Consider the following 12,715-nt stretch of genomic DNA (forward strand, 5'->3'; position numbering starts at 1 on the left):
ACAATATGATACATGGAAATACGTTCAACTATAATCTCTATTAATGTTTTATTTTCTCTCACATATTCCCGCTTTCGTTCGGGGCTGTGACGCCCGTAGTCCACCACACGCCAAATTTGATTAATGTTTTATTTTAATCGTAATTGTGATGTAATGAAATATATTGCTCTTAAAATAATACATACATACGTTTTTTTAACAATGTCTCGAACTGAATAACTCACAGAGGCTATAGCAACAGCATTAGCTGTAGGCTTTGAAGGTAAAACTCGATGATCCTCTGAAATCTAGTACCGGGATCAGTGTTAGTAATTCCATAAAACCAGATAAGAATTTTGTGTCCAGTGTGAATTGAGAAAATAGCTAGCTGAATTTTTTTTAACGATACACAATATAATTGATATAGAAAGACTAGCTAGATAGTGGAGTAACTACTGTATACTAGACAGCAACTACTCCACTAGATTTAGACTGTTTCTATTTGACTTGCCACGCGCAAAAGCTTGTCAAAAATTTGTCACTGGCTACCTTAGAATATTTTCTTCGCGATATTTTAAGGCATGTCTTTGGTTTTATCTTGCATTCTCCCATGCTGTTCGGAGCACGCGAGCCGCAAAATTAAATCCGGTTATATTTCGGACTCTTACGGTTCTCAGATAAATTCCTGAGCCGCGTGAAAAATGGGACGCGAGACTACGTAATCGGTTTTTCAGTGTTAAAAGTTTCAGCGGGGGTCATTTTTGACGCGGCGAACTTTATTGCGCACTATATTACTGGCAGGGTAAATGAACTGGAACATTAAAAGCTTACAATAGCTGTTATTCTTAAAACGTACTTTTGTTATTGTCTGTTCTCTACGTGTTTAATTGAGCTCTACTGTTTTAAAAATTCACAACGTATAGCCAAAATGTAACTAGATGTTTCTAATTCGATATAATTGTTACCAAATATGATGTGCTGTGTATTCTTATATTAGATTTTCAAATATGTGTATTTCTGTTGTTGCAGATTGGTTCTCTGAAACACTACTATTTATTATCACATCACGAAGTAAGAAAGCGGTCGATAGAGCCCAGCCACGAGCACCATCGGAAGCTAAATGAGGAGCCTCAGGTAAGGGTTAACATAGGCCGTTCTCCACCAAAGCGTGTGTAATATAATAATAATAATAAACAACAGAATATCGTCAACGAAATTAGAATTGGATGCGAAATTGAATAATTAATCTATTCGTTGAATTTAAATCACTTTAAATGGGCACCGTAGAATTCCGAAAGAAATATAATATTAATCATTTCACTTCCTGTTTTTTGGTAAGTTGAATACGTCGATAGCACTACAGGTATTGCTATTTCGATTGTGCGTTTTCTTTTTTATCATTGGCAGTCTTATAACGAACACATTGTAGACATGGGATGGAAGTAGTTTTGTCAAAAATGCCTTTTACCTCCATATACTCGTAAATGATGGCGACTATTTATCTTGTATATAATATGTCATTTAAGAGAACGCTTTATCTAACCCATATTTCGTTATATATTCCCTAAAGTGCTGCCCCAAAATCGGAAATGCTAAGCAATGGGGCGGCACCCTTTTTATTCGTTTATCCCAATATTGTCGTTGGTGTAATATTTCCTGTCTGGATCTTAATATCCCAGGGGACTGCTGAAAAAACGTTGTTATTACTCAAGTTGATTGTCCCTGTATTTCTTGCTATATTAGTCCGTAAGCCATTTGCGACACACCTCGTCACACACATAAATCCCGTGGCGTATTCACCTATGTGAATATTTAATAAACGCACAAACAATTTAGCAATATGTTATTATGTATTGCGTTGTGTTGAGTGCTTTTTTTTTACGTAAAGCAAGTGCACGAGATTCAAGATTTTGTTTATTTATTTATATACAAAACATAACAGTTTAAATGTTGTTTTGAACTTACGAATAGGAAACTAAGTATAAAGTATTTCTATAGAAATAAGTAGTAAATTGTTTCTATAGAAATTTGTTCCAGCAGAAACACAGAGGACACAAGAGGCATTGGAGTGTACTTAACTACAAGAAAAAGAAATAAATATGATATATTTTTTGTTGTTTTAGTTAGTTGTTTAGTTTTAGTGGCCTTATTTATGATAGAATTAGTTACTATCTATTGCCTGCAGATTCGCCCGCGATACCTCATGTTTGAGCTCAGGTTATTAACTATATCTATTTAATTCCATATTGCACCAAAACCTGAGGTTTAGCCGTGAAAGCGTGACAGACAAAAATACAGATTTTTTTTGTTTAATCTTAGTATAGATTCTGTATTATTATTTTATTATGTGTTTTCTTTCTCTCTCCTTCATCAAATTTTTCCTTGTCTCTTACCATTGTTTATAAATAGTACATGACAGGAGAACGCTCTTAAGCCACTTTCTCCTTAAACTGCATGTACATTGTTGTGTTTCTGACCAAAAGTTATGAGACATCTAATAATTTTTCGTATTCTTCAAAAAACCTGACACCGTTTACATAAAGAAACGAGATTACAAATTGAAAAATGGCAATATGATATAATTTATTTCATAAAATTAGTTACATAAACGGATGAGAATAAAATTAAAAAAAAACTATGAACTAATAACGAAATCTATTTAAAAACTATCTATCTATCACAACTATCTCAAAAACTGAAGTGTCTTGCAAAATAACTCTTATAAATATAGAGAAATCAAATGAAAAGAAAGCTAAAATAAGATGATGTGTCATTAAATTATCTTATTTTAAGCTTTATTTTTTTGTTGTCCTGTGTAATCAAAAGCTTTTTTATGAAATGAAAACAGTTTACAAAAAATGGCCAATTTTCTGACGGTGACCCTTCTATGACCCTCAATGGATTAACGTCAACTTTAATCTGTTGGCCAGAAGGGCAACCGATGTCAATATGAATGTAGTAGATTAATCCATTATAATAAAGTTGATCGATGTCGGCTACGGTTGGTTTCATTAACTTTCCAAAGTCATTTATAACTATGATAAATTTAAGTCTATTAAAGATTTAGTCAGCCTACATTTTGATAGCTTTATTATGTCGTAAGGTTAGAGTGAGATGGAGTCAGAAGGTTGTGGAAGAGAGATCGAGACATGGCTCTGGAAACGCGGGAAAATGGGAGAAGATGGGTCGAAGACATAACCCACGGAAATATAACCTATATGATGAGAAATACCTGGATGAGATCTGTGGGTGAACAATGTTCAAAGACGAAATTTTAAATAAAATATATTAAACATTTGTGTTTGAAATTCTGTATCACACTTGTGTGATAAAATGGAATGACAGTCGAGGAAATTATGTACTTAATGAAATAAGTTAGGAAATTGTAATGCGCTTTATTTGGAATGTAACATTTCGACTGAAGAAAATAAATCCTGCATACTTTTTCCGTTTCAAAGCTAATAGATCTAACAGAGAACTGTCTAACATAAAAAAGTTCTGTGAATCAGTACAAACGATGGGGGAGCATTCGTTACAGCTTTGTCCTCACAGATAAAACTTATCGCATATACAGATAACACATCAAAAACTTATTACTTAGTTCCATCGCATTATGGCTCCCTTTGATGTGCTAGACTGGCTGAGGGTAGTTGTACACATAAGGCTAGCAGCAAATTCTGGTTCTTACAGCACGGATTCGAATAGCTGTGACTTCTTAGTGCCCATCTTAAGTGAAAAGTGTATAGATACACAGATCATTTAGGTTATTCCAGGTGCTATTGCAATCGAAGCTCAACTTATATGTTCATAATACCGCTTATTGGCCAATTTTTCGATTCACACCTGGGTTTTTTTTTCATTTTGTTGATCTATGATTCATACCAATTATATGCTAGACCGAGCCATAATAGTAATAATACCAATTATGCAATACATAGCAGTGGTCAAAATCTCAACTGTAAAAAAATAGGCATGTCCCCACAAGTCTGTGGCTAGCCTAATTTAGAATGTTCGGGTATATCAGTATCAATATATATTGGTACAAAAAGACACGATAGTTCATTGAGCCTTTGTATGGCTTCCTCAAAAGAAGTTCGCCTTTTGTCAATAGTATAGTATTATTAGTTGTAACAGTGGTAATAATTATATATCGTTTGTGTCCAGATAGTGAAATACTATTTGATCGATATACTAGGAACTATAAGACATATCTATAAGAGGTCTAAATATATAGGATACGTTTGTTTATTAAACATAAGATATGGCTATTGTAAATATTATCATTGGTATTATTTGTTACATTAATCGAATCTGTCACAATGGATTATACGCTCAATGAATCAAGGGCCTAGTTTCACTCCAACAGCGGAAAGGTCCATCAAAAAGGACAAAAGGTCAGGATATTCAAACGTCCCGGACAGAGCTAGCCGTCTAGAATAAGTAGCGTTACACGCATGAACAATTACATTTGTTTTAAGCTCCCGGACTAATATGTCGTTGTCAAACTTTTGGTAGGACTACAACTAAAGCTTGGCATTATAGTGTTAAGATGTATTTTTTTAGATATTTATACTATTATATCAAATTAGGGGCAAAAGAAGATACAGGAAGGCCGAAGAACACAACAGTGTAAATATAAAATTCACAAGTAAAATTTTGTTCTAGTAGACCCGCGAAAGAATAAAGGTACATATAGTTGTATATTAAAAGCATTCTAAGAATTACTGCAAGAAAAGTTTCAGTAAATCTGTCTCGTTCACTCGGACAGCTAAAGTACGCATTATCAGAGTAAGTGATATAAACATCCCACTGTGCGTCCAAGGAGCCTCAGTGTTGCGATAAATCATTCGTTCAATTAATCATGGCCGCTCCCCAAGGACGGAAATGGTTAAAGGTCAAGTCGTTCAAAAAAAAACTAAGCCAAAAAAAAGGCTGGTTAAGCCTAACCAGCCTTTTTTTTTGGTTTTTGGTTTGTCAACCTGGTTTTTCATTGCGGTAATTTTTTATTTACAAATTACGCAAAATTCACGAATTCGCGTCGACATCTGTCATGAGTTCTGCGATAGTGTGTAGCTGACATTAAAACAAGTAACAACTCGTTTTCGTATTTATAATTTGGTAGTAGTATAAATCAAAATTCGGAAAACGAACCAGAGTCTTCTCAAATAAATTCGGTTAGGTTTATGTGCTGTTCACTGTACGTTAACTTTTAGTAGTATTAAACTTTCGCAACAATAATTTGCATAGAAGCCAGTAGTTAAGTGCAGGTGATTCGAACCAAATCCCGCTACATATTGCGGAATTACACATTTACACAACAAATTCTCACGAGAAACATACAAACGACATTTCTATGTCGGAAGCATTACCATTTATTTATTTATGTACACAACATAACCGTGTAAATATAAAAGTTACAAATAGGCAACAGTTTTTTTCTTTTTGTTGTACTATGAGGCAACTAAGTACAAAGTTAATACTTAATTTATTTTTATGTGCTGACGCGATTGAACTTACATTGCATATTTTCATCACCACAAGAAAAAACCAGTAATGTACATCGAAATCGCCAAGTTCGGCGAACATTTTTCCGGTATTCATTACCAGTCGTTATTAAAGAATTCAATGTTATCCAGTACAATACAGTACAGTATCTTTGGTCACAGCGTGATGCCCAATTTTGAACATTATGTACAAGTTAATATTGCAATTTGAACATCCATGTGCAGTAATCTCGTTACTGCTGCGGTTCCAAAGTTAAATTCAACACACGAGAAGTACCCTTTGCACTGACATATGTAGCGGTGATAATATCTCTTTTCAGCACCAAACAGTGCTAGAACTGCATGAATTATATAAAATTTATTTATTTAAATCAAGGAAAGCATAAATTACTTTTTGTTTAAGTACTTTGTTCTTCGGACAACTTTAAATTTAACTAGATTAGTTGTCGTCATATACTTCCACTTGGTTCTGGCGAAGGAAACCATCGTGAGGAAACCTGCACACTGGTTGACAGTCTAAGTTCACTAGTGTGTTGTATACGGCTACTTGCCATTAGGCGCGGATGACTTTAAGCGACGTGAATAAAATCGGACAAAAGACAGAAAGAGAAAAGAGATGATGTAATAATGTGTATGTAATCCAGCAAATAGTATTTCCGAATAAAATAATTCGCGATACAAATGTGGATACACGCACATTTATGATACAAAATACAAGTTCTAGTACTAAGCGTTAGGCCGCCCCATTGCTTGCAAAATGAGGCGAAAATCAAAAAGTACAGTAAACACACCATAATGTCATGCAGTTTGAACATTCCGCTCCAAATGAAATCATAACACGTTACAATAAAGACTTTTACTCGAATTGTTGAACGTCCCGTAACTGAGCGACTGCGTCATAACAATAACATCATCACGAAGAATGAAAATAAAATGATACGATCAACCACCGAGACAAAGATCACTGCAATATTGTACTCTATCCCATTGTTTTAAGGTTCACGGTGAATCGTGTCATTCACTCTCGCGTATTTTATTAGACTTAACAACGTGTAGGTACAATTCGACCAGATTGTGAGGCAAACATATTATTTACTAATAACAAGACGTTACCAAATAGGCGAGGCCATATCGTCTTGAAAAGGATATTAAGAGCCATTCTCGGGAAAATTTGTTATTACATAACCGTTTGATAGAGTGCGAATTACTTTAGTCACAGACGAAACCTTACAAAATGAAATCGTCTAGATAGGAATGGAAATATGAGAAAACATATAACTGTGAATATTCTAGAAATCTCAACAATTCATGTTATATAAATGAGAAGGCAATATCAATATCAGGTTATATTCTACCCAAGTACCAAACAACGAAATTCGTCTAGTAGTAGTCACTTACATGCAAATTTTTGCATTTATGTATAGTATTAGTAGGGACTTAAATAAAATACGGTATACCTGTCATCTGTTTGTTCCTCCTCAAATGTACTTGGAAACAAATAAGTATGTTTTGATTGAGTTCGAAGACATTATTTTTCCATTACAAATGTATTTGACAAGAAGTCGTTTTGCGAAAGCGATCCAGGCGTGACTGTGGATTATTTTTGTATTCGAATTTGGAACCGAGCGCCCTCCTATATCCGTTTCCGGGAAATATTTGGCATTTGGATCTATTCCGTTGTGTACCTACTTGAAACAAAAATGTATTTAATGTTACACGCTCTCAATTAAATAGTAAAATAAGTTGGCCTTAATATTTTTATTCTTTTGGGTTAAAATAAACTGCATATATTTTCTTCTTTCATCTCATTTTTTCCTACTATTTCTCCATCACTTTACGCATCCTTAATTGAGAGAACATTGGCACGCACAGCACGCTACTTGTATTCTCTTTGATGACTTAAAGCCACCACTTCTTGGCTCCTTTTTATCTTCTTTGATCCCAATATCTAATAAAGCAAATCAAATTTTTTGTACGACAATGTTTTCCGGTGTCAAAAAGCATTCCTAATATACTAGTACATTGATGAGAAATAATAAATCCAAGTAATGAGTAAAATTGATAAATTAAAGTTTAATATTTGAAGACAATTTACTCTTTACCCAGTCATCAACCCATCTTCTTTTATTGAAATTCTGTTACGTAATTCATCACAATCTCTATTCATATATTTACAAAAATATCGTGGACGGACAATGGTCAGTTTAGTCTTGTCTACCCTCTTCCAAGTTTGAATTGATTGTGTGCAAAGTTTGCGTTGTTAACGTACCATGACAGTTTGGTATCTTTGTGTAGTAACAGGCTGGGCTGGGGCGAGAGGGGTGACGTGGACCGCCGGACATGGGCTAATAAAACTCCCAGGCGTAGCCGATCCCCGCCCTCCCCTTTCTAATGCTGATGAGCTCTTCCGCCTCTTCTTCTACCCCTATTCATAACAAAATGACGACCTCTGTAGTCTTATGGTCATCACGGACTTCTACAATGGACGTATCAAGTTCCATCCCCTGTCAGGTCAAGATTGAAAATCTTACATTATAAAACTTCCTCAGGAATCACACTCTATTGATGAAAACCTCACAAAAATCCGTCCAGTAGTTTTTAGTTTCGCTCGTTTCGCTCATCGCTTCATCGCTTTAAGTGCTGGCGACAGACGCGACTCTTCATTTTAATATGTATGTAATATTAAAAAATGGTTCTGAATATACTAATTTACCAGTGACAGTTTTAACTGGATAAATTTATTTGCCATCCCAAATTGGGTCCCACAACACGGACAAGGGTCAACTGTACATATGAGCAAGCCATTTTTTCCATCGCAAATCTGTTTAAAGCCGTTCGTTGCGTCTTGTGACCGCAACCGACCCCGGTTTATTAGTTTAGGACCCTATTACCGCGGTGTATAAGCACAAAGGAGCTTTATTAAACCTCATTCTGTATGTTGGCACCACGTATTTTTTGCTCGTCCCAAGACGGAGATAACAATGTTTGGTACAGCCGGCATCTGCTGCTTGCTCAGCTGAACGGGCCCTCTGAAAACAATGCCTGCACCGCTGAATTATGAATATTAGCCTAATAGAAGTGCCATCTGATTCATAATAGCTGTTGATAGTGAAATATATAACAATCGACTGCGTACAAGTCGTGGCAGCTCTGAATTTGACTGAGTGTTCCTCCTCGAGACTATATCGTCCTGGAAAATGTATTTCTATCTCCTTTTAGCATTATGTGTGCTAGAGATAAAAAAACAAATACCTAACTGGGTGCACCTTCGTTATTCACCGGTGCGCGTAAGTAACCCATGCTCTAACCCCAAGTATAGAGTTATATGATATCTAGATTTAGCCGAGTTCTGAAACCTTGACTGCAAGTAGCGGGTACGGGGTAGCAGTACACGGGAAAAATATCATCATTACTTCATCTCGTCTTAAAAGTTTTGTTTTGCCTTAAAACTATATATAATTATGTGAGTATGCTAAGGTCCTATAAATTCCTTCCTATTCAACATCATGTTCAGCGGCGACAAAATGACGCGTCTTTGGCACTTCTATATCTAACATTCCAAATTTTGCGACCTGCCAGCTATTTGTAAACAAAACCCGACTTTCGTCCGCGTCAACCGAATATTTTCATCTGTATTTATAACATAGTTATACGTCGACGGAACGCTCTTATCAACAAACAAATGCTGTTTTCTCAGAGCGCTCTCTTTCTCGTTGTTTCCCATAATTCAATTGATGAAAACATAATTTGAATGAACGACTTTCTTCGCCGCAAAAGTAATGGTATAAGAGATCCCTGAAGGAGATATTTTCTCATACAAAACGAGTACCTAAATAACACGACAAAATATTTTAAAATTTCTCGGAGCAAATAGGACTATGCTTTTCATACGTCCCGCTGTCTAATTTCTTTTACAAGCGTCACGGAAAAGTGTGTAGAATGAATGTGTTGGTTTTTTTCATTAAATTACACAGAGCTGTGAGACAAAGAGTGGTCACTTGTTTCTTGGTTGTTTATATGCGGTGTGACTACTTCGATAAAATACGTGTGACCTCTCCCCCCTCCCCATTCCACCGCCTCTGTTCTACTCACTGGTGTAGCTACCCAAAGACGATGCGGTGGCGTGCAACGGGTTCAAGCTCAAGGGGCTCTTTTGGACCTTGATCAGCTATCTATTTTTAAGTTCTTATTTTGGTGAGGTGGGGGCTTACCATCATCTATTAATGCGATCCTGCTCAGAACCTAAACTAATCTGCATCGAAAATTCGTACCATCGAGGAAGTTTTTAATACTAGTGTGATTTATTTCAAGTTCCTAAATTGAACTGCGCTGCTTTTGAATCGTTCATGATTGTTTGCAGAACAAGAATTGCTGCCTGAATTTTATTATTGCCAACCAAACGTTTGTTTCCATGCAAAATACTTAATAGACATGTTCATGCTTATGTTTTTAAAGGCACTTTAATAGGTAAAAGTATAACAACAATTCCGAAAATAATAACAAATATTATCTCGGCTATGTGTCCCTTAATCGCTTCTTTTGACATTCACGGGAGAATATTAAGTGGTCCAATTTTAGGGCGGAATCACACGCCTAAGGCATAACATGTAAAACCCTCTAGCTACGCCACCACGCCTGCTCTGACATTTTTACTTGCCACAGTTGCTAATGAAATTAGAGTACATACAGCCAAGACTGGCGAATTAAAAATAGTTGAATTTTTCCCCCGCTTGTGTTAATTGTGTGTTTGCGAGATGACTTTGTCCGCTCTCCATTAAAAACGGGAAGTGTAAATAGGAAACACAATTTCCAGAAAATTCTTCGATAGTTGCCTGATAATTTGTATTTGTTTGACTTATACTCGTAATGTTTTGTTAACATATGAAACCAAAATAAATTATTCATGAAAAAACAAAATTGATTTTGTTAGTTCGTGCGAGTCACAGGAGTGAGTACACCACATTATATTATATTCTTGAGACACTCTTCATAGTTGTATTCCTCATGGCTGAGGATCGTGGAATGAAACACACACAACAACTTTCTTGGCATTATGAATGGAGTGGTTTGCCATTGCCATCTCCAATTCACACACAAGTCAATAATAATCAACCAGTGTGCAAGTTTCCTCACGGTGTTTTCCTTCTCTGGAAGCAAGTGGTGGTGATCTATGAAAACTACTATACATGAGTCAAACTGGTATGCAAACTCATGTGGCACGAGTAGGAATCGAACCTGAGACCTTTCGATCCACAGGCGGGCGTCTTAACCATTACACTTATGTCTTGAGACACACAGCGTTCTAATTGTTTTAACTCATCGACTGCTGTCAACATATTTCCATCCATATTTTCCGTGTATGTATATCCTAAACTTCCTCTTTGACTTATTTTATTATAACTTTTATTTTGCCAAAAATACATTATTCAATCTTCCCACTCGTGAGATAATTGAAAATTGGTGAAATTATGTGACGTGATTTCTCAAAAGGAAAGGTTTTCAATGGATTGTATTTTCCTAGTGCTACGTGAACTTTCCTTGTTTTCTTGAATATAGTAAACCGCCCGTCTTAACTATTTGTGTAATAAAATCACAAGAACAGCATCCAATTTGCGTCCTTTAAAAACTTGACATTTAAAAAGCCGGTCGAGTGTGAGTTGGCACCGAGGCGAGGGTTCCGTAAAATTAGCTTTTTTATGTACATACATATTTACGGTTTTCAGATGTATACTTTCATGCTAATGGTTCTTGCTATATTGCTAATTCAGTTATTCAACAGGAAGTTTTGATCGTCCTGTATAATCGCAATATATGCGATATAAATGGTCATGGTTGTGATCGTATAAAAAATAAAATAAAGATCGTGTTGACTTATTTTTTCACAGTTCAAAGAGACCGCGTACCGAGTATTTGATATTTTCAACTTGTTTCCTGTAAGCATTTCCTAAACGGCTTTTGATAGATGGGCTTGTTAAAAGATATACAACAACAAATGATCCTATAAGGGTTTCGTTTTATCTTCTGAGGACATAATCATCATTATAGTTATCCTTATGGCTTCGAGTGACGTGACGTGACCAGTAGCTGGGATTCTTTTGACTACTACCTTACACTACGATCGGTCTATGCTGCTTGTAGACTTTGCTGTGTGAAGAAGTTCATATCCGTCCACCAAGTATAGTTACGGAACCCTAAAAAGCAATAAAAATGCAGCTTTTCTTATGCTAATACAGCAGCTACTGCGGGTGCCTGACTGTGAAATTGCTGGTTCTAAACACAGTCTCGCGTCTGTAAGGGGCCTTCTGAGCATTGTGATTTCGTGTCCCATTTTTCTTCTTCCTCTTCTTCTTCTACTCCATTGAATTGAATGCTAAATATATTCTTGCCAGAAACGAGCTATTTCGATAGCTTCATCGGAAGCAGCCATCAAGTCAGCCCGCATTTATAATCTTGAAGTGACGTCTAATGGACCTTCTGCTTATCTAGGAGCGAAATAAAAAATATACCGTCTGTCTGTTTGCGATAAATTCAAAAACTACTGCACGGATTATCATGCGGTTTTCACTAATAGATAGTGTGGTACCTGAGGGTGGTTTAGGTGTATAATTTATTATGTTTTTACCCGAGCGAAGCCGGACGAGCCGCTAGTAAAGATAAAAACGAGATTGTGTATCTGTACTTAAACTTAAGGCTGGTTTTTATTTGCGCTTTTTTCTAAAGGTTAATAATCCGTTATATTCGTTACATTTACGGTGAATATAACAATATGAAGAATTTTTGTGCTTGACCCAGCTATAGTACTCTTTATTATACTAGAGATATAATGTACTGTTTCGTCCCGTAGCCTGACTTTAGTCAGACAAAGTTTTGTTAGTAAATCATTTAGCTGTAAGTACAAAGTTTGTGTTGAGACAGAAATATAACTTCATGCTGGGATATGTCGTAATTAGTTTCCTTCGCAAAGAGATGGTTAATTATAATTACATAATACAAAATATGTTCCGCGTACAATATTTTCTTTTTATATACGAAACAAGTTATTGTGGGGGGTTGTCTTATGTATGTATTTAGGTATATTTGTAACGCGAATCGTTGGTCCGATTTTGATGAAATTTAAAAGGTATGTAGGATATGCCAATATATTTTTAAGTTCGTGGGGCAACAAAATCAGTTCAGTCGTTTTTGAAATATTCACAATTTTGTCAAAATTTCTTGTGTTCGCGAAGTCTAAG

The 12,715-nt window shown here is 35.8% G+C and overlaps 1 protein-coding gene across 3 annotated transcripts in view; it reads left to right on the forward strand.

Moving 5' to 3' along the window:
* Positions 1 to 12,715, forward strand: part of LOC128675990 (furin-like protease 2) — a 242,316-nt gene that overhangs the window by 210,606 nt on the left and 18,995 nt on the right. For all 3 annotated transcript variants that reach the window (XM_053755869.2, XM_053755870.1, XM_053755871.1), the window contains exon 3: positions 1,009 to 1,113. In XM_053755869.2, coding sequence (XP_053611844.1) covers positions 1,009 to 1,113 — 105 coding nt within the window. The remainder of the gene's footprint in view (positions 1 to 1,008; positions 1,114 to 12,715) is intronic.

The sequence above is a fragment of the Plodia interpunctella genome, chromosome 15 (genome assembly GCF_027563975.2).
Source record: "Plodia interpunctella isolate USDA-ARS_2022_Savannah chromosome 15, ilPloInte3.2, whole genome shotgun sequence".
Lineage (NCBI taxonomy): Eukaryota > Metazoa > Arthropoda > Insecta > Lepidoptera > Pyralidae > Plodia > Plodia interpunctella.